Consider the following 21,791-nt stretch of genomic DNA (forward strand, 5'->3'; position numbering starts at 1 on the left):
GGCAGTAGATCAACCCAGCAGCACTGATAGCTTTAAAATTCACCCATTCTGATATGTTATATATTATTATCCAAAATTTAATTTCCATAAAGATCTTCTTTTATGTCTACATCTGTGTTTTACATTACAGACATTTAACAGTAATAGTCAAATTTTTATCTGAAAGTTTTCATAAACAATTAAGTTCCTTTTTAATTGTTTACTACTTAATAAACACATGGAAAACTGGGGAGAAGCAAAGCATGGATGTGAACTGCTGTACGCAAGGAATGTAAACTAGTTTACCAGCAATATAGTATGCTGTGCACTAGACCTGCTAAAGCACATTTTAAAAGCCACCAAGAATACTGCTTTAAAGCCAAACTTATGGATAATATAAATGTAAAGTTCTCTGCATATAGTCTTTTATTTTTAAAGATTTTATTTGAAAGTAAATTTTCTTGTACTCCACACCTAACCCCTTAATCTGAACTCCATTGATATTCTGACACAATGCTACACATTGTTTATATAAGACTGATTTTATACTCCATAAAACTGCTCTCTGTAATCAAGTTCTTATTTTTAATATATTCAGAATGTTGATTAAACTGTTTAAGCTATTGGCTTTGCTGGGACTGTTAAATGTGCCTTTGTGTATAGGTCTAATAAATTCCCCAAATTCCAATTTTTTAGACTTCAATCTATTAAAATGCTGGATTGACAATGAAGATAGGTTTTAATACCTACAGTTACCCCCTTAATGTTGTTAGATGATTTTCAAGACATTTGTCACTGGTAATGAAACAAAATGAATCGATATCATGGAACAAAGTGGTTATAGGAAAAAAAAGATCAATTAATATCAGTCTACTGAATGAGTAAATAAAATATCCATAAAAAGAGAGAGGCAGATGTTGGCCCATCATCTATGTGCTCTGAGCACCCTGTACACTGGGAAATAAGTGCTGTTACAATGCACAAGGAATGGATAAGATCTACAGACACCACAAAGAGAAACCATTAAAATGATCCATAGGTGCTTTTGTCGATTCACAGTGCAGCCCGATTTAGATAAAACAGTAGGTGATAACCAGAGTATTAATAAAGTTTAGTGTACAAATAATTCAACAATAGGTTAAGCCTAATTTGATATGACTACAGTATATAGAAATATATACAATGTATACTATATACAAGTCTGTCAAACTCATTATTAAATTCTATAAGATAAAAATTATTTTAGATAAAGAGTTCAAATCTGTACGTTTCAGAACTAAACACCTTAACAGAAAAGAATGTACTGTACAATTTATTAAGATTGTTAAATGGAATGTACCATTTCATACACACCAAAAATACCCTCATCTGTCTCTTAAAATAAGGCCCTAGGAAGAATAAATATTTTATAATGCACTCTGAGAGTACTGACTTGAATTAACAAATAAGAATAAGGAAAGGATCCCTCTTTTGAAAATAAATGGACAAACAGGGATAAAAGGGGGATAAAAAAGTTGGCACATACTGAAATACCAAGGCCCCAACTCTCCATTATGCCTGACAGCAGCTGTGTCAGACATGCAGTTGCAGAGCTCTAATATAGGGCTCTCTGGCTCCAGTGGAAACCAGAACTGCTACTCGCACTTCTGGCATCAATGGTCAAGGTCCCCTACAGCAGTAAAGAACTGGCAGTCCTGTTGCCAACTTGCTCTGCCATTATGCCTATATTCTGAATGTAAGAATGCAGCTGATATACGAAATAGCTATGCCAGTAAAGAATTCCAACAAGAAAGCAGTTCTCTACTGAAACTCTCTAGATAGATTAAGGACAGCGCAAGGCAGCTTTAGCAAACTACAGAATCCAGTCCAAGTAATAACCAAACTCTTACTGTAAACATAACCAATCCTACTGACCTTTTTCAAAGTTACACTTTATACTAAATAGTTGTTTAAACAGTACTTAGTGGGACCATCTAATTAGGCTATTTTAATGAGCATGAAAGCATCACTAAGGGCACTTTTACATGTGATATGGAGGGGGTACTTTAATTAGAGTAGCTCTGAAATCCGCTCTAAATAAAGTGCCACAGCATCTCATGTATCAGCTCATTTAAGCTTTAGTTCAAGCACCCTTGCTGCCATTTTTAAGTGTGGGAATGTTGTTACATGAGATGCAGGAGGCTGCTGAAGTGCATTAGTTACCATGCTCCAACATACTCAATTAAATGAGTCTGCTCCAATGTGCTATAATTACAGCATGTCGCAGCAGCCTCCTCACCCATGTACAGGCACTCTAAAAAACCATGGTATTTAGTTAATGCATATTAAAATTGACTAAAGTGCATTAAGCATTACTTTAAAACTGTGGGTTCGTATACATGTGCAGGGAGGCTGCTCCAACATGCAGTAATTATAGTGCATTGGAGCAGACTCAATTAATCAAGTCTGCTGGAGTATGGTAATTACCACGCTACAGCAGACTCCAGTGTCACACGTATCAGCATCTCCAAGCAGAAAAGTGGTGACAGGGATACTTTAACTAAAGCTCATTCAACGAACTTTAGTTAAAGCGTCCCCACTGCCACTTTTCAATACAGGGACACTGATATACATGACTCTCCGGATGCATTAATTAGCGCAGCTCTTGGCGCCAGGCTACTTACAGTGCCCACACTTCTGCCCCCACGTCCCACAGCATGTCTATAAAAGCCCCATGCTCTTTAGTTAATGTGAATTAAGACAGACCAATGAGCATTTTCTTAGTACCTCACAATGGAGGTACTAGATTTAATGCACATAACTAAGCATGTTAATACACATGTAGACGCGCCCACTGAGAGAGTAGAGATATTATAGATATTTTTTAAGTTATACAAAAAGGAAATGGCAGAAAAGGTGATGATCCACCAATACTGGATCTGTGCATTCACTATAAATTGATCATGTGGGATATACCTGTCACAACCCAAAGGGTGTGATTTTTGTTTTTGTGTGCTTCGGCACTGCTAAATTGTCCCCGCTAACTTGCAGCTTCCTTGTACAGTGGAGTTTTCTGCTGCAAAAGAGAACCCCGGTGCAAGGGAGAATTTCCCGCCAATTTGAAGCTTTCTTTGCAGGGTGCATTTCTTTGTTGCAGCACAGAAATGCTTGTTGCAAAGAGTTCCCGCCATTTGTATGCTAATTCGAGTCCCATTATTGGCCAGTTCTAAATTATTCACACGTGGCGGCTAGTGATTGGCTTGCTAGCCATATAAAAGGCTTGAGTGGTTCCGCCCAAGTTGGAGGACTCCACGAACAAGGGAGGAGGAGACTTCACTCTGTGTGAAGATCTCTAAGCGCTGCGGATCCTTACGGACCCAGCGCATTTAAAGCAGGCAACGGAGGTCTGATCAACCTCTAGCCTCTCCCCGTCGCCGATAGATTCCCAGACGTATCCCTTCCCGCGCGCAAACGAACCGGACCCACGGAGCCTAGCAAACTTCGTGTGAGTCCTTGCTGGACAACTCCAGAGCTCTTCTACCCGGGTTCGAGTCCTGCAGGTTTATTTTCCCGTCGCCGAAACCCTTTGCGACGTACCCTCGTATTTTTCATCTTCCCGTCGCCAGAACCCTTTGCGACATACCCTCGTGCCCTGCAGGTTCGAGTTTTGTTTTCTTTTCTGTCTGTAACCGCAACTCAAGCAAGCTTTCCAGCCTACACCACTGCCATCTCGGTGTAAGTAAACAATCTTTTAAACTACCGATACGCATCTGTGCCTAATTCCAGCTCGAAGGCCTTCCCTCTCCGACCCGGCGTGCCCGGGCTGCTGGCCACAGCCTGCGTGCAGCGCGAAAAGGGCTCGGGTCGCTCCCAGCCTGCACAATACCCTTTGATTTGACAGTTTCCACTGCAAAATAAGACCGTCGGGGAGCCTGCCCTTTTCTTCATACATACACACACAGAGTCCCTGTTAATAAAGCTAAAAATCAATTAAGAATATAAGAACTGCATGACCCAAGCCCCCTCTACACATGCAGGTAAAGGCACAATGGAATTTAATATGCGATTAACACAATCACACCTCCTGCCCTGCTACAGGTGATGGCAAGAGGCGTGACTGTGGAATCATTGCACCTTATTGCCAGTGCAGGAGGTGCATAGATCTCATTGCACTTTATTTTCAGTTTAGGAGGATCCCAATCCTGGAAAAAGCCAAGCTCTCACTGCTGGGAGTCTGCTCAGCTGAAGGGCTCCGAGCTGCAGAGGTATGCCTTGTAACCCCTGTGGCTGGTAGATCACCACTGTGGCAATCCATCTGCCCAAGGGATGTGTGATTCTGCTGGAGTGGGAGGATCACCACTGCTAATTAGCAATTGTCCATTCCCTCCTCCACCACAGTAAGGTATATTTTGTTAGCTTATTACAAAGGAAGGAATTCTGAAAACTGCTTTCCTCTAAAAGGGAAAGAATGTCTTTAGGTATTCTTTAATATCTTATGTATACAGGCACTCCTCACTTAACAACCGAGTTCTGTTCCTACGACTCGGTCGTTAAGCGAATTGGTCGATAAGCGGTCGTTAAACAGGTAGGTCGTTAAGTGAGGAGTACCTGTATTGATCATCTTATAATCATAACTATAATTTAGACTGTTTCCACCGGAAAAAAGAAGGCTCAGGACAGACTTGGTGGCGGCCTATAAGTATATTAGAGGTGTGCATTGGGATCTGGGAGAACATCTGTTCACCAGGGCACCCCAAGGGAAAGCAAGGTCTAATGGTCACTGTGCCCGCCTGCGTTCAATTAGGTGCTCCCATGCGGCCTTCGCCCGGACTAGGAATCGTGTCTGTCCTAGGCTCGCGGGTGGACCCCCACAGGCTACCCCTGCTGACGTCAGGGGTCCCCTTAACTCACCTGCCACAACTTGGGATGTCACCTCAGTGGAGGGGGTCCCCCCTGCAGGGTCGTCGCGCCTCCTGGCAGGCACTCACAGGGCTCCGGCCTCCCCTCCCCCCCGGCCACTCGCCACCTTGGGTTGCCGATCTTCGGGCCCCTTTTGGTGTCTTCAGCTCTTCCCGAACTCCTGCCCACGGCTCGCCTGCTGCGTGCCCAGGTCTTCGGGCCCGGTATATGGTCCACAAGGACCTACGGCCTGGTCCTTCCAGTAAGGCTCCCTATCATTCTAAACTAATCACCCTGTGACGTTATGTGCCTATCCGAAAACCACCAAGATAACCAAGGTTCCTAAGCTAATGGGCCAGGAGGCCCGCAAGGGTGCCTCTGGGCCACGTGGTTCGCCCTGGGCTCGGGTTCCACCACCCAGGCGGCTCACCCACTGGGGTGTTGAATCGCCGCCTCTTCCCAAGGCCGCTGTGGGCCACGACGGTCCACTGTCCAGCCCTGCTTCAGGTCTTTGTCTGCCCCCTGGTGTGGCCCGATGAGGCCCCGTTGGGCCTGCCCCTCTATTACCTCTTCTCCAGATCCTCTGCGGGCACTGCCGCTGGCTCTGCTGCGAGTCCAGCTGCTGGTTCCCCCGTCGATGTTGCCCCACCTTCACTGCCGCCTCTGCGGCTGGCTGCCGGCTCTCCAGCTGATTCCACTGCCGGCATTACAACCAGCCTCCCTGCTGGCTCTGCTGTTAATGTTGCAGTCGGCTTCCCTGTCGGCTCTGCTACCGACGATGCAGCCGGCTTCTTTGCTGGCTCTGCTGTCAGCATCTCTGCTGACTCTCTCGGAGCCTCTCCTAGCTCCGCCCCCGGCTTTCAACGCTGCCGGGCGCGGCAGCTGATTCCCTCTGAGTGAGGGCTCTTCCCTCCAGCCTCCATGCATCAGCCGCCCCTCCGTATCATCGGGGCCGCTTTTTATATTTCCCGGGCGGCGTCTCCCGCCCCCGCTGCTCAGCCGCAGCTGGATATACGCGCGGCTAATCACTTTCACCAGTGGTTTCGCCCCGCGCCTCTCCTCCGGTTCTTCAGGCTCTACAGGAGGTAAGTGGGGCTCTCTTTTGGCCTGCGGCCCTCCTGTCCCCCATTCCCCTGGGACAGTCACAAACTCCAGGAAGACCATTTTAGGCTGGACATAAGAAAAAACTTCTTTACCATCCAAGTCTGCAGACTCTGGAATAGACTCCTCCCAGAAGTGATGCATGCACTAGAGGTATGCAAAACGGGACATATTTGATTTGGATTCAGTCCAAATTTGGGACAGTAATTCGATTTGAATCAGATCACTGTCCCCAATATGATTTGGCCGAATCCGAATCTGAAGATTCGAAGCTGAGTTGGAGAATCAGCGATTCAGCCATACACACAGCTTTAAATGTTTTTTCTACATACCTTGAGGTAGCACACGCAGCTTACGAACGCTGCAATGCTGGGGCAGATGAAGTGTCCCACAGGAGCCTGGAGGCACTCCCTGTGTGCTCGATGGCAAACCCGGATGTGGACCGGAAGTACTTCCAGTCCACCACTGAGTGTGCGGGGGGGCCCCCGCACCCCTTCGGCTTGGCGATCAGCTGCGGGGGGACCCCGAGTGGCCCCCCAAACCCAGAAGGCACCAGTCACCGAGCCGGCGAGGTGTAGGGGGCCCCCCTGCAAACTCCCCAATGGACCTGGAAGTGCACTGGAAGTGCTTCTGGTCCACTTCAAGGTCTGCTACTGAGTGTGCTGGGTAGCCCCCACCATGCTCCTGTGGGACGCTCCATCCGCCCCAGCTTCACAGCATTCACGAGCCACCTGGTACCTTGAGGCCTGTAGCAAAAATATTTAAAGCTGTGTGTATGTCCGAATCACCAAATCTTTCCAAATCTCTCCAAATCAATTTGGTGGGTTGTGATTCGATTCAGAGAGATTAAAGGGTCTCCCAATTCAATTTGGATTCGGAGATTTGGCCACTCTCCGCAAAATCAAATCAGCAACCAAGCTTCGCACAGCCCTAGCATGCACCTACTCTGGACACCTTTAAAACCCACTTGGATGCTTATCTTGCTGGGATCATTTGACCTCAGCAGACTTCCTGCCCCTTGGGCAATGGGTTGGACCTGATGATTTTGCAAGGTCCCTTCGAGCCCTAATGTCTATGAATCTGTGAATCTATTTCTTCAGAACAATAAGAACAGAAAACTTGCAAGAAATTGCTTTAAACTTTCTACAATACTTTCTTTTTCTGTAGGTTTCACTGATTTTTTTTAAAAATTAGATATGGCATATATAATAATCATAGATAAGCCAACATTGTTTATAAAACTTTGGGTAGTTACAATAGTTCATGGTATCTGGTGATCTGCTAATGCAAACCAAATAACTAGATACCCACTGATATTGCCAAATATAGCGTTCTGTGATGAGGGTATTTTCATACATTCTTCAACTCTTCCACTTCAAGATAAGATATTTAAGGAATAAAACTTTACCGCATTGGGACATACCTGTTGACTGAATTTCTTTTCTGATCCCACTAGAAACACTGCTTTTGAATATGATTTATGACACAGAGGGCACATCTACACAAGATATTTACTGCGCAGTAGACTAATTAGCTAAGTAAATGTCTCAGTGTCTAAACACGCAGCCCTATTAGGCTGCAAGAAACTAATACACTCTGCAGCTGGTTAGTACTTGTAAATACAAGTATTATCTTGCTGCAGAGTTTTTTCAAGTGCAGCAATACACATGCAGGTACTGACCCAGCTACCTGGGGCACAAGGGTGCTTCATGCAGGGGCTGCCTGCTGGCTAGCCCCACAGTGGAGTGCCCTCATGCCCCAGCCAGCCCCTCCAAAGCACGCTGAGCCAAGTTGGAGCACACCCAAGCTAGCAGACTGCCCCCTCCATAGGACTCCATCTCAGCTGGGGCTGCTCCGACCCAGCTCAAAGTGCTGTAGTCCCAGGTGCATTATCAAAAAGCGCACCCAGGAGCAAGAAGTCCGGTACAATATGCACTGGTGTTTACTGCTTTGATTTAACTACATGTGTAGACAAGCCCAGAAAAGAGTTATTCAGAGTGTTTTCATATATAGCAACTATTTGGGGATATAGATAGATTTAAGAAATAGTATGTGATTACTACTTATTTATAATCCTTTATTTGCTTAATATAGTCAGGTTTGTGATTAAACTGTTTAAGCCACTGGCTTTGTTGAAATTGTTTAACGTTCCTATGTGCATAGCTCTAAGAAATTCCCCAAATTCCAGTTTTTTAGACTTCAATCCATCAAAATGCTTGGATTGACAATGTAGATAGGTTTTAATAATTACAGTTACTCCCTTAATGTTGTTAGTTAATTTTCAAGAAATTGGTCACTAGTAATGAAACACAGCAAATTGATATGACAGAAAAAAGTCCTTATCCAGCTCTCTTCTGTAAACTAACTTTTTCAGGACTGGGACCATTCTTGTATAATGTATGTGTATTCTACATAGTACAATGATCATCTGTTTAGATTACCTGATTAGATCCTCTAGGCACCACCACAACACAAACAACAATAACTTTTTGTTATAAAACTATCCAATTCATGTGTAATAGCATAATTTGTTAATTTATAACATATATATCTAAATTCCTGTTAGGTCTAATTCTCAAATCGATCCACATTTCCTGTTGACATTTTCAAGGGTATTTCAGGTAGGAGGTAAGCTTGCACCTCAAACAAGTACAATAAACTTCTGGTAAAAATATGAAATGTAATCTGGGTGTGATATTTGAGCACCCAATTTCTGGTTCCCCACAGAAGGAATTTAGTAAAACTAGGGAGGATGTTGTGAAGGCCATGGCTAAAGTTAATAAGAAGCAAAACCTGCCCAATAAAGACTGTTATCTAGAAACAGACAGCAGGCTGTGACACATATATAATTAGAAAAATTGGAGGCTTTGCTCCTGGGACCATGTCTTCCAAGCAAATCCCATTTCCTTCATTCCCTTTCTCATGGTTATTGTAAGTGTAATCATTGCATGATTACAGTCCTTACGTATAACATATCAGTTTCTTTTTGTTCTTTCCAATATTGGTGTTAATTGAATTCATTGAACAAATGAGTGAAGAAATCCACAGCTCAGATCTTATCAGACAAGCTGACTAGCAAGTCAGAAACCATAGGAGAAAACCAAAAGATCAAGTTCTATATCACACATGCCAGTTTTCTTCACCTATTTTATTTATATATAAGTGAAGGCAATGAGAGTCGTAATCATTCTTTTACAATTTTATGATAAACATGTTTTCATCCGCCACGCTAATTAAACCACCCGCCTGCCACATACACTTCCAGGGCACATGTAGACATGCCCCATACTCTTTAGTTAATGCACATTAAGACAGGCTAATCCATATTTTCCATTAACTAAAATGTATCTCATGCATCAGCATTATGCATGTTCCCCCTCCCCCCCACTACTCCGGGGGGGGATCACACACCCCTTGGGCAGGTGCATTGCCACAGTGGTGATCTACCAGCCACAGGGGTTACATGGCAAACCCCTGCAGCTTGGAGACCTTCAGCTGAGTGGGCTCCCAACCATGAGAGCTTGGTTCTTTCCAGGATGCATGATGCTGATGCATGCGATATATTTTTAGCTAAAATGTATCGCATGCATCTCCATGATGAAAAATGGTGGCAGGGGCACTTTAACTAAAGCTCATTCAAGCTTTAGTTAAAGCGCCCCTGCTGCCATTTTTCACCACAGGGATGCTGATACACATGACGCTAGAGCAGGGGTGGGCAAAATGCGGCCCATAGGCCGGATGCGGCCCACCAGGCCATTCTATTTGTCCTGGAGGGCCCCTAAAAAATTTAGAAAAATAATATTTATCTGCCCCTGGCTGCCTGTCATGCGGCCCTTGATAGCTTGCCAAACCTCAGTGGCAAGCCCTCTGCCCAAAATAATTGCCCACCCCTGTGCTAGAGTCTGCTGGAGCATGGTAATTATCACGCTACAGAAAACTCAGATAAATTTACTTCTGTTAGTAAATAGAAGCATAGGTAGATACAATGTTATTAACTTATGGAAAGAGGGACTTAGGCAGAATATTAGACAACACCTCCTGACAGTGAGATCGGAGAGTATGGAAGAGTCTCTAGATATTAATGGTGAGAGCTCCATTGCTTGAGACAATTAAAATTGCATTGTAAAAAAAATAGAAAACATACTCTTGGGAACAATCATGCAGAGGCAATGAGATAGACTGGGTAACTTAACAGGTCTGTCTTTTCCCTCTTTTTCTTCTGTGATTCGTAACACTAAGGCTGATGAATATAACATGGGGAAAAGAAATAAGAGCAACTAATAAGCAACATACTCTAAAGACTACATTACTTACTTTACTGTCAGGTGCTAGAACAGAAAATGCAATGCAAAATAGTGCATAATACAATTATAAATTTCTAACGCTTGTATGACTGTTGTCTTTCCACTGTGTATCTTACTACTTTAACAATCTTTCAAATTGTTTTACCTTTTGAATCACTTGTCCCCTGTCGTGTGTCAATGATGGGTAGTTTGGTGCAACAGGAGAAAAATAGGATTGATGAATTGCGAGAAATAGTCAGATAATGAAAGGATGTCTCTTGTTTTCTCAAGATACCCTTGAAATGCAATTAATTTCTTTGTCAACAGAGACCTGAGACAGTACATGATATCAAGCAAGTGTGGGGAGGATTTAATAAGAAAGCGAAGTCAACAGAAACATTCTGCCAAACAGATTTTCAAATTTAAGTAAACTAAGTAATGCAAAGCAAGAATTTAAAGTAAAAAAAATAAAATCTTTAGAGACTAGAACCACTCCCTTAAATGGTCAGACATATCATCTGATTCCTGACTTAACTGGCTGAAACTAGAACTAGGCTGTTTAAATGGATGGATTTGCTTTCCTTTCACACTGTCCCTGTGACACAATAAATGTAATGTCACATAAGAATATTTAATGGTAGTGCTAAACAGAGAATTACTTTTATACAGAGATACGCTTACTTTTCATAGAATTTTACAAACTTTAAAACATTATTTTGTGTGTTAATATAACTGTTTTCTGCTACGCTGAACCATATGTTCTTTGCTTTTATCATTTCCTAGTAAAACATAAAAGAAAATAATCAAAAAGCATAAACTGGGTTATACAGTATGTTTGATGTAGCCATTTTTAACATTCATTTAATATAGTTGGGATGCAATGACTAATACTGCTTCTGTCCGCTAGTACAAAGCCCTAAATAAGGTTCCAGACTAGATTACATTCATGCAGGTCTCATTTTAACGGAAATTGGAGATATGAAAAAAAGATTATAGGAAGACACATTATAAGAACAGACCTCACAAGTCAAACTTAATAGTGAAACCATTCTCTTTCATGTAGACAACCGTGAAAACAAATATCCTGTAAGCTCTAGATATATATTGTATCTTTCCACCAGATCTCTTTGCCTCCTTGAGACAGATTCCCATTCATCTCATGACTATATAATTTGATCATAGTTGACTAAGGCACTGCAGGGGAAAGGGTCTGATAAAGTATCAGTCTCCAGGAAGACAGATAAACAATTTCATGATTCCTAGTTGTAACAAAGCTGGGATAGCAGTGGATATAAAGATATTACCCTAGTAAGAATAAAAATATCAAACTTGTGCATATGTTTTCTTCCCGTAATAAATAAATTATTTTCCATTAAGGGAAAAAGACAGTTTGATTATGATAAACTTCTTGAGACAGACTGTCAGGATAAAACACAAGGTATGTGATAAGTGGAATGAAAGCTTTGAATGATTAGCCAATACGAAGGTTGATACAGAACATTTTTTTCTTTAAAGTGATGAACAAAATGAAGACTAAGCAGCTTGTTTTCTGTACATGCATTTTTAATGCAAAATAACATTCCAAAAATAGTTTAATAAGTAAATTAGTTTACTTATATTATGCTTCGCAATCAGTTCCCTTTAATTCCTGGTTCACTCTGCATGATATCCATTCTTTTTAAAAGTGCCAGATTAATGCCTATTTATGACCTTACCTTACAGTCCCATGACGAATGACAACAGCCTTGAGTCTTAATAGTTGAAAGTTTATAACTATATTTGTAATACTCTGGTTTTATTTCCATGTACTTTAGCAGGTTCTGCTTGTTTTGTGAGGAAATAAATACATGCATGTAAATTTATTAAGGAAAGAATCCACAGACCAATTGTTACTTTGTAATATATTGTTACATTGGCAATTATTATATCCTAGTTAGTATATTTGTATGCATCTCCCAGCTTAACTAGTTGGAAAACAAATGGCGACACCTGTATTTACCCATTAAGAGTTATCTTTTGTAACAAGTATTAACTAAATACCCTTGAAGGGTTTTCATTTCCCTTTAGTCGTAAATAAGAAAATGCTTTTTGCTCTCCAGTAAGTAACTGTAAAGACATTATATCATTTCATTTAACTAGAACTTACCTGTGATTCTTTTATGTTTTCAACAGTGAAGTTGAACCAAACTCGAAAGCGTGGATTGCAGGTATCTGGCCTAATGAATAAATCATACTCAAATTCTGTGATGTGGTCCACACGTCCAAGGTTACCTGCCAAGAGAAGATGAAAAGGGAGTAGTGCTTTAATGAATGGAGGATGAACCCTACCGTGACAACTACAAATAATGGTATCTTAAAAATGCTTAACTGAGACTGGCTAATGTCAATCACATGATCATGAGATCAATTAGCCATACAACTCAATTCAGGACTTTTTCTCATACATGATTTCATCAGAGCCATGAAGAAAAATATATGAACAGGCCCAGCACATATGAATAAGTCAACAGAAAAAAAATAAGACTTTATAATGCAATCAGACTGAATTTTTTTTTTTTGTCATTTCTACCCCCAGTTCTTTATGTGAGTGCTTTCTCATCAACCCTTTTGCTACTCAAAATTCTCTCTCTGTCTTGGACTTGTTATTCCTCAATCACCCCTTTATATGGATTTCTTTCTTCCATGTGTTGCTGGTGTTCAGGGACTCATGGTACAAAAATTGTACTCATAATTCCTTCTTGCTCCCTCTTGCAAAGCTGAGGACTTCCCTCTGTCTCTATAGAGGTTTATGAACCCTTTTCTCTAGCTCTGGTGTTAAAAAGCTCTCCTGACATTTTTTCTTTCTACTGCCCATAACATGTTCTTCCTCCCCACCCTAATCCCATATAGCACCTCGCTCCCTCTTAGTATGAGGGGCTGTGGAATTTAGCTTGGGTTCCTTTCTGATTAGTTTCATGATATAATATTAAAAAATACAGCCAGAAGCAATTTTGTTCCCCATGGTATTTTTCAGTACAAAACGAAAGCAAGCAAGCAACCCATCAGGCCATCTCAGCTAAAGAGGAATGAAGTTCTGTGCTGGAGAAACTTGCTGAAATGCTTTTAAATTGTTAAACTGGCATTTTTCCTTTGAAGTGCTGCAGCAAGTTTCAAAGACAGATGGCTTGTCTGTCCATCTAATTTTTATCTTACAAAAATAAGAGCCTTTATATCTTCCTGTTTTCTACTCCCACCCATCTCATCAAATTTTGTAATTAATAAGCCAACCCCACATTTTCACCCTAAGACAAATTAAAATGTTAGTTATAAACAAAAGTATCACTAGAGGTTTATCTTATTCCTTTATGAATTCAAGCACATTTTTAGATGTTTGGGTTCAGATTACTATAACTTTACTCAAAATGATTAGCAATTTCTGCTCAGGTACTCCCTGTTTAAATTAATGGGATTATTTTTGGAATAATATGATAACCAATATGAATGAAAGTATCAAACTCTGATCTATAGTTTGCCACGGGAGAATGTGTATTGTGGAAATGACATATTTCAGCAGTGCTCATCAATACAGCCTCTTCTGCCTCATCTTGAGTTGCTTCTGACTTTACTAATTGAACATGGAACATTTCTCATTTTACATATTTTAAAAGTTATTTTCTTTCCTTCCTGCCCACCTTCTACTTTTCAGAGCTGATTGTCATTGCAGAGATCCGTTACTTGCAAACAATCTGTTCCTATATTATCCTACTGGATAAATTATGAATTAAAATATAATTATAAAAATTGGAATATATTGTATAACTTAAGTAATCCACATGACTTGTGGTTATCTCCCCTCTCCAGCTAGGTGTCTTTCCTTCTTTGGGCCCAATTCTGCTACTGTTGCTCACAATGGAAATGTGTGTAATTCACAAAGGGCATGTCTACATGAGATGCTTTACTGTGCAGTAGACTAACTAGCGTCTACATGAGCATACCATTTACTGCATAGTAGATTAGTCTACTGTGTAGTTAGACACAACCTGTAAATACAGGTAGTAAACTAACTGTGTACTAGATAACATGCAGTAGCACGTGTAGATGCTGGTCAGAAGCAAATTTGTTCCTGTTCATCCCAGCACTAGGGGGCCACAGGGAATGGGGAAGTCCCCCAGTCCTAGCACTATTCAGCTCCTAGCTCCCCCCAAAAGCTGGGAGCTGAGCAGCACCTAGATGAGTTCTCTGCCCACCTCTGTCCCAGTTCTACTCAGCTCCCAGCTCCCCGCAAGAGCCAGGAACCAAGCAGTGCCAAACAAAAAAAAGTGAAGCAGCGCACGGAGGGGCAGCACACACCTCCCAAAACTGGAGGATGGCCAGCCGTAGCCACCCTCTGGCTGCAACCCCAGGAGGCCCTCAGGGCTCCAGGTAAGGCTTCTGGAGCCAACCCAGTGCTGGACCCTGCCTCCCTTACCCCACCTGGGGTAACCTGCTGTGCATGGCACAGACATTCCCCAGGGTCAAGTAGCAGCAGCACAAGGGTAACAAATGTTCACACTCATGTGGATGTGGCCATTGGCAGCATATTTGCTCCCAGCAAGGAGCATGTGTAGATGTGCTCCCACAGGAGGCTTACTACACAGTACTTTACTGCACAGTAAGCCTTTATAGCATTAATAGCATGTGTAGACATGACCAAAGAGTCTTAGGTTGGCATTGGTGAGCACATGACCACCTAACGTTTGGGCACCAGATACAGAATTCATAAACCTGAGTTAAGCCCCCAAATTCCATGTCTTGACATGGAAAGGCTCAGACACCTCAGAATGGCCTTCATAACAGCCAGGATTTGATACTTAAGCCAGCCAAGAAAGAACATGGGATAGAGAACTATGTCCAAAATCCCAACCCCCTTCCAGACTTAGGTGACAAGCAACAGCCCTCAATTAACCACCTATGTGAGACAGGGATCCACAGCCTGAAATCTCCACTTAGACCTATAAACCAAGTTTTCCAAAAAAACTGGTTCAACTTTTTTTTTTTCAGATGCTGGTGGTAGTGCTGGTGAGTTTAGCAACTGTGTAGCTAAGAATGTAAAAGTCTTGGGGCCAGGAGAACAAGGAACAGGGAGCCTGACACTGTCATCCAGTGATAAGAGCAGTCTTCTCTGACTGGGAAAACCTATGTTCCAGTCCCTACTGCCAGGATTATTCATGCTTTTTACATTAGACAGTCAATAGATAAAAATTAAGACTAGCTCTGGGAACATAAACTAGACCCCAGGTCCCCTTTTCTTACCTCACTTTCTCAAGCACTAAAATATATGGTCAGGTTCTCTCTTGCTTGTTCTCCTTCTGGCCCACCATAACAGCCCAGTTTCTTCCACAGAAAAAATGGAGGGTACCCACATACAAACTATCCTATAGATTGCTAGTTAGGGCACTCTTCTGGGGATGTGGGTTTGAATCCCTTCAGCCTAAGGAAAGTTATAAATCAGATCTCCCACTTCTGAAGATGGGCACCATCACCGATCATATTTTTTGCTGAACTAACATACCTATGATCTAGGTAAGCTCCAAGCATGCCTAACATATCAGGCCCCTCTGGGAATTTAGGCACATGGTATCACCAATCTGGACCACAGTGTACTTAGATAGGAACTAGATATCTGGAGGTCTAGAGATCAAACTAGATTGATTTGTCAGTCAGAAGCCCAAGGGTAGACAACTTGGGAACTCTGCAATCCAGAATGGAAATGTCAAGTAAACTTTGGCGCCTACCATATTTTGCAGCTGAGCGAGTAGGTCCCATCAGGATCACTCTTTGCAACTTAAGTTCTCCATAAATTTCCACTTAGGCACCTACAGAACCAATCTGGATGTAGCCCCTAAGCCCTTTTGTGAATCTCATCCTAAGCTGCTAGTCATTGCAAATAAGAGTGGTGATATACTAGGTTCCAAGACCGCCTGCTCTTTACTTAAAGAATCTCATTTTCTTGTGTTTGTTTCTAAAATACTGTGCACAATAGGCACCCTAGAAATAATAGTATTCTCCACTTGTTTTACGCACATAACTCCCACTGATATCAATGGCAATTTCATGTACAGAATGAGTCATCTGCAGCACAGACTGGAGACAATTTTGGCTGCATTAATTTCAAATAAGGGAATAGGAGCTGAATTCTGAGGCATAAGTTCAAAGATCATAAAAGTATTATATAGTAAGATATGGGGCAGGAACATAAGAGTTTACTAAGAGAATAAAAAGTCTGTATAAATCAAAATATACAAAGCAAAATGGTATCTTTCTAACCAACTGCATATTTCAGTTTCAGTATCAGACTACTAATTGACCTGAACTCAAAGGGGACAGACCCTCATTCCACATACGTCTTTGCACTACTTTGACAATGCAAAGAGGCTGTAAAGATCCCTAAACCAGCATCTGGGGAGTCCTCTAGTGTTGGTGAAACTCTTGCTGATACAAAGCTGGTATGCTGGAACTATTATAGTAATTTAATCCTTTCTACAATTGAACCCCTCCTTCAAGATCACTGTTTTCCAAGTTTCTTGTTCTCACTGAATATTTGTGTATGAGATGCCTTAGTTTTCACTACTGCAACTAGAATCTCATCTTATCATGTCTTGCCTATGGTACTAACTGGGCACATCTACACAAGATGCTAACTACGCACACAGTAGTCGAATAATACTGCACAGTATCATGTCACAGCACCAACAGTGGTACAGTAGACCCCTGTTTTACATGTATTCGACTTACCTTATTTGCATTTACACAAATTAATATTAACACCTAAGCAGAAAAATACATCCCCAGATGCACGTCATTCGTGTATATATGCGTATATACGTGAACGCCTTGCGAGATGCACAGACTGAGTCAAATGGAGTTACATGCAGCTTGGGTTCCCAAGCAGGATTCTGGAGGCTCGCTCAGTCTCAGTGTCGCCATTGTGGTAGCAGCATATGTTTAGAATATGTTTTTGTAACATAATAAATAAAGTATTGGTTGAAAAAGGTTTTATTTTGGTACCTTTGGTGTCATAAATGTGAAATCTAAGGAATGCAACCCCTCACTTTTCTATTATTTCCTATGGGAAAATTCACCACAAGTTGTGCAAATTCGACATACGCAAGGTTTCTCAGAAACACAATATACGCATAAGTCGGGAGTCTACTGTAATGTGCTACTGTGCAGTAGCATCACTTAGAAGGTGTTCATTGGCACAACTGTGCAGTAACTCTGATTACTGAGCATTTATTTCATACTTGATTATATAAGTACGAAATAAATGTGCAGTAAGCACTGCGCAGTAGTGTCTTGTATAGACGCATCCACTGACTAGTACAGGTTCCTTGTATTGTTTCTCATTTCTCACAGGTATGGGCACTTAGGGTATTGCCCAGTTAGTATGATCTGTTCATTTCATTAACATGTTACTTTCTCTCTTTCTTCCAGATGTTAAATAAGGCAGGACCCAACACCAATCCCAACTCAACATGTTCCACAAATCCAGCAGATTGTTACTTATAACTACGGACTTCTTTGCCAGACTGATTTCAATCCACATAACAGCGTCACTGACCAAGGCGGAGGCTTTTATCTAGCGCTGTACAAACATAAAAATAAAGTAACAACAATTTTTAAATAAAACGATTTTGAGTGCAATGAATGGAAAACCACACAGGAGCGGAAAATACTGTAGACACATTGGTGATGTGCCCATTGTTTACAACTCTACAGACAAGTGATATGATCCAGTAACTGATATTTGTCCAGAAAATGTTTTTATTCCAGAATTGGAATTACTTTCTAAAACACCCTCATAATTTCTCAAATTGATATAGAGTTTCTAGTGTTCAGAGGGCTCACTAAAAAATATTATTTGCCAACAGAAGCAAAAGACCTGAACATCTTCACACTAATCTCATGATAAAAGTTATGAATTTAACCATGCTGCCTTTGCATTGCTGTATTTCTGAGAATATAATTTTATTTTAGTTTGAAAGAATTTATGCCCGATGCCACAAATAATACAGTGATTTATAGTAAAATGTATTTAAAAAGAAATTAAATATTGTTTGCATCATTGTAATTAGTCCATCACAGAGTAAAAATAGGATTTTTTTTTTACATTAAACATAACTATCCCATTAAATCCAAGTATCACATTTAATCCATTTTTGAGTGCCTAGTACTACAGGCACTCCTCACTTAACGACCGAGTTCTGTTCCTACGACACAGTCGTTAAGCGAATCGGTTGATAAGCAAGGAGCCGCCCCTTACCAACCGCAGTCGGCCCCCAGGGAAACAGCCAGGGACGGGAAGGCGCTGGCCATGGCGGAGAGTCCTGGCCGCTGCCCTCCGGGTGGATGCTTCTCCCCCCTCGTGGGTTCACAGAGCCGGCTGGAGGGTGCCGGGCTCAGCTCCACGTCCGCCTCAGCTTGACACTGAGACACCACGCTGCCGCGCTGCTGAGACGCCGCGCTGGAGGGTGCCAGGCTCAGCTCCACGTCCCCCTCAGCTTGACGCCGAGACGCTGCACTGCCACGCAGCCGAGACACCGCGCTGCCGCGCTGCCGAGACGCCGCGCTGCCGACCAGCTCTACGACTGTACGGAGAGCTGGTCATAAGTCCGCACAGTCATTAAACAGGTAGGTCGTTAAGTGAGGAGTACCTGTATTCCTAAGGTGCTTCTTTTCTTTTTCTTGTTTTTCCCTGTTTAAAGTGCGGCAGGGGAAAACAGAAGAACTTTAATTAGTGGTTAAATAAGCAATTATATATTAAAAGTTGTTCCTAAGCCTCATAAATGCCTGCACAATGAAAAATATATGAAGCCTATACTTTTTATAATAACTAAGTGAATTAGTAATTTCTTATGGTGCTTGATGGTACCGTCAAGAGAAAGGAGAAAGTGTCAATTTTGTGTAGTGCTACCATTGTGCTTCAGGCATATGTCAAAAAGATGAAAAAACTAGCCACCTTTATTCTGAGATTTTTACCAAGTCCAGATGTTATTCCTGTTTATATGTCTACACACCACTAAATCACCAAACCTGCTTATAAGAGTTTGCCTGGATATTTCCTTTAAAAAGAAATGCTGGCCTTTGAGCCTCCCATGCCAATTCATTTTTTTAAAAATCTAAGCAGAAAGTCGGAAGATACTATCAGGGATGGACTTGTACAAAGTTTGAGCCTGCATCCAAAGAAAGCACTATTGTTGAATTGTATAAGTACCAGATTCTGATACTAAATTGTTATGTGGGTTTTCCAAGATCTGTTTACACTGTCATTTGTAATCGACCTATGAGTTTGCTCTACAAAACGGAATGTAAATGATCCAGATTTTATGCAGAGTACATGCAAGAGAGAAATGACTGATCTGTGGTACCTAAAAAACCCACAAAAACAAAGCATGATGAATAATACCGCTGATACACATTTAAGCATACTGATTTCCAAAGGAGCAATGTATTACTTTATTTTAACATTTCAGGTGCACTGTGGGGTGTAAAATGGTTTCCAGAGCATATTTTAAAAGTGATAGAAATAATTCCTCAGAGCACTCAAAACTTTATGAAACAACATGAATCATATTTCCTACATATTCTGAAATTACTTAAAAAATATTTTATTTAGTGAAGTACTTCAATAGATTTCTCCAGCCTTATAGAAGGATTCAGATTCAGCCTTAGAGAACAATCAGATTCCCAAGAGATGAAAGATAAACTTACTTTTCCTCAGCTGGGGGAGGTGAAGGAAGGGGTGTTAAGACAATTTTAGTTTCCATTCATAGTACTATGTAATAGTCACAACACATTGAGTGCAGAAGTGCTAAAGGTTTCCATAATTATTCAACTTTAAGCTGCTAAAAACATTAACTATTTCTTTTATATAGGCAATAGCCTCAAATATATAAGGCAATACCCTCAAAATGTTAGCGTTCCAAGCAAACAAAAAGTATCCGTCAAGTTTCTGGAAAAGTTCACTACTTTTATAATGGACGAAAAAGAAACCCAATGTTACTATTTTATTTATCATGCAATGTACATTTACTCTTCATAAAATATTAAAGTATATTGCTTCCTACATCAATAAAAAGTGTACATTACATGAAAGAAGAAACCTTGTTTCAGAAAATGCCAGCTCTAGTTACTAAGCATGCCAACAATTATTATAAAAATGCAAGAAAAGAAAATATAGATATGTTAAGCAATCCTAAAATCTTCTTAAACCACACATTGTGCTTTCCTACAGAGAATTTTAAGATGAAAAATAGACCTTGAGGGTCTTAGACAAGCCTGAGGCAATATAAAGAAAAAGGTCAAACACTCTGCTAAAAAGGACCGTTATCTTCAGAACAACAACTTATCAGCCAGCTTGCAGCCCTGCTTATTTACAGTTATTGGTCCCAGAGGAAGTGCACTTCAGCGCAGGGCGCGATTACTTTGTAATGAGTTTGCCAGAAACGGTAAAGGAAACTAATTTGTAACAATGTGCTGTTCCCTGCACATGAACTTTCTCAGACACTTTTTTGTCCAGCAATGAATAACTAACTTCAGTCCTCCTAATAAGCAGTGAAAACAGAAGTGCGCTAAAAACTACTAAGTTGCAAGCATGAATGTGTTGAAATATCAGTGATTATCCCTCTCAGCTGTCCATTACAGCATTCATGATGACCACCAATTCCCCTGTGGCGGATATATAGAATGCAGGTTTCAGGGGGTAGATTTGCACATGAAAATTAACACCATTTGGAAGAAAATAGTCTGCACCTGTCACAGATTAGCAACAAAAGGTCAAATGCCTCCTTTTACACCTAGAACACTTGCATATTGTAAACCTTACTTATAGGAATATAATTCCCATTTCTTAATTCAGAAAAGTGAGCACCATGGTGAATGAAGGGGAAAAAGAACTAAATCTTAGCTAAAAGCTATCAATAAATCTATTGATCAAGATACATACGCATGGAAATAGCTGTGGCAATCCCTGTCTCTAAAATAGGCAGTTTTTCAAAAAGAGAATTACACAAAGTGCTCCTCTGTTTTTGTCAATATACAGCCAGGTTTTGAAATACTATTTTTCATCTACACAATAAAAATCTTGACAAGTAAGCAATAGAAAAATCACTAATACACTTGCAGCTGCATTTCAATCTATACAAATTCTTTAAACAAAAACAGCTAAGGAACAGATTGGCACAAGAGAGTAGCATATACATGCATCTTTTTCACCATTTGAACTTGGGATCAAGTCCAACACACCCAAGCTATATTAAACTATACTTTCATATAACTATAGTTTTATTAACTAAGTTGAAATATAGAATATAAAATAGTCTCATTTGAATCCCTCCTTAAACATCACAAAACACATTGAGATGATAATGTAAAGCAATTTTATTGATATATTCTATGTGGAGGAGGAACTTCAGGGACCAAGATCGGCAAAAACTTTTTCCTGAAATCAAAGATTAGATTTCTTCTGAAAGAAATGCATCTAAGAGTGTCACTTTACAAATTCCCATTGGTTTTACTGTCTTTGTCAGTTCA

General features: G+C 41.0%; 1 protein-coding gene across 1 annotated transcript in view; it reads right to left on the reverse strand.

Annotated features, from left to right (window-relative positions):
- Positions 1-21,791, reverse strand: part of BEND5 (BEN domain containing 5) — a 934,984-nt gene that overhangs the window by 859,112 nt on the left and 54,081 nt on the right. The window contains exon 3 of the mRNA XM_014520685.1: positions 12,388-12,512. Coding sequence (XP_014376171.1) covers positions 12,388-12,512 — 125 coding nt within the window. The remainder of the gene's footprint in view (positions 1-12,387; positions 12,513-21,791) is intronic.

The sequence above is a fragment of the Alligator sinensis genome, unplaced genomic scaffold (assembly GCF_000455745.1).
Source record: "Alligator sinensis unplaced genomic scaffold, ASM45574v1 scaffold256_1, whole genome shotgun sequence".
Classification (NCBI taxonomy): Eukaryota; Metazoa; Chordata; order Crocodylia; family Alligatoridae; genus Alligator; species Alligator sinensis.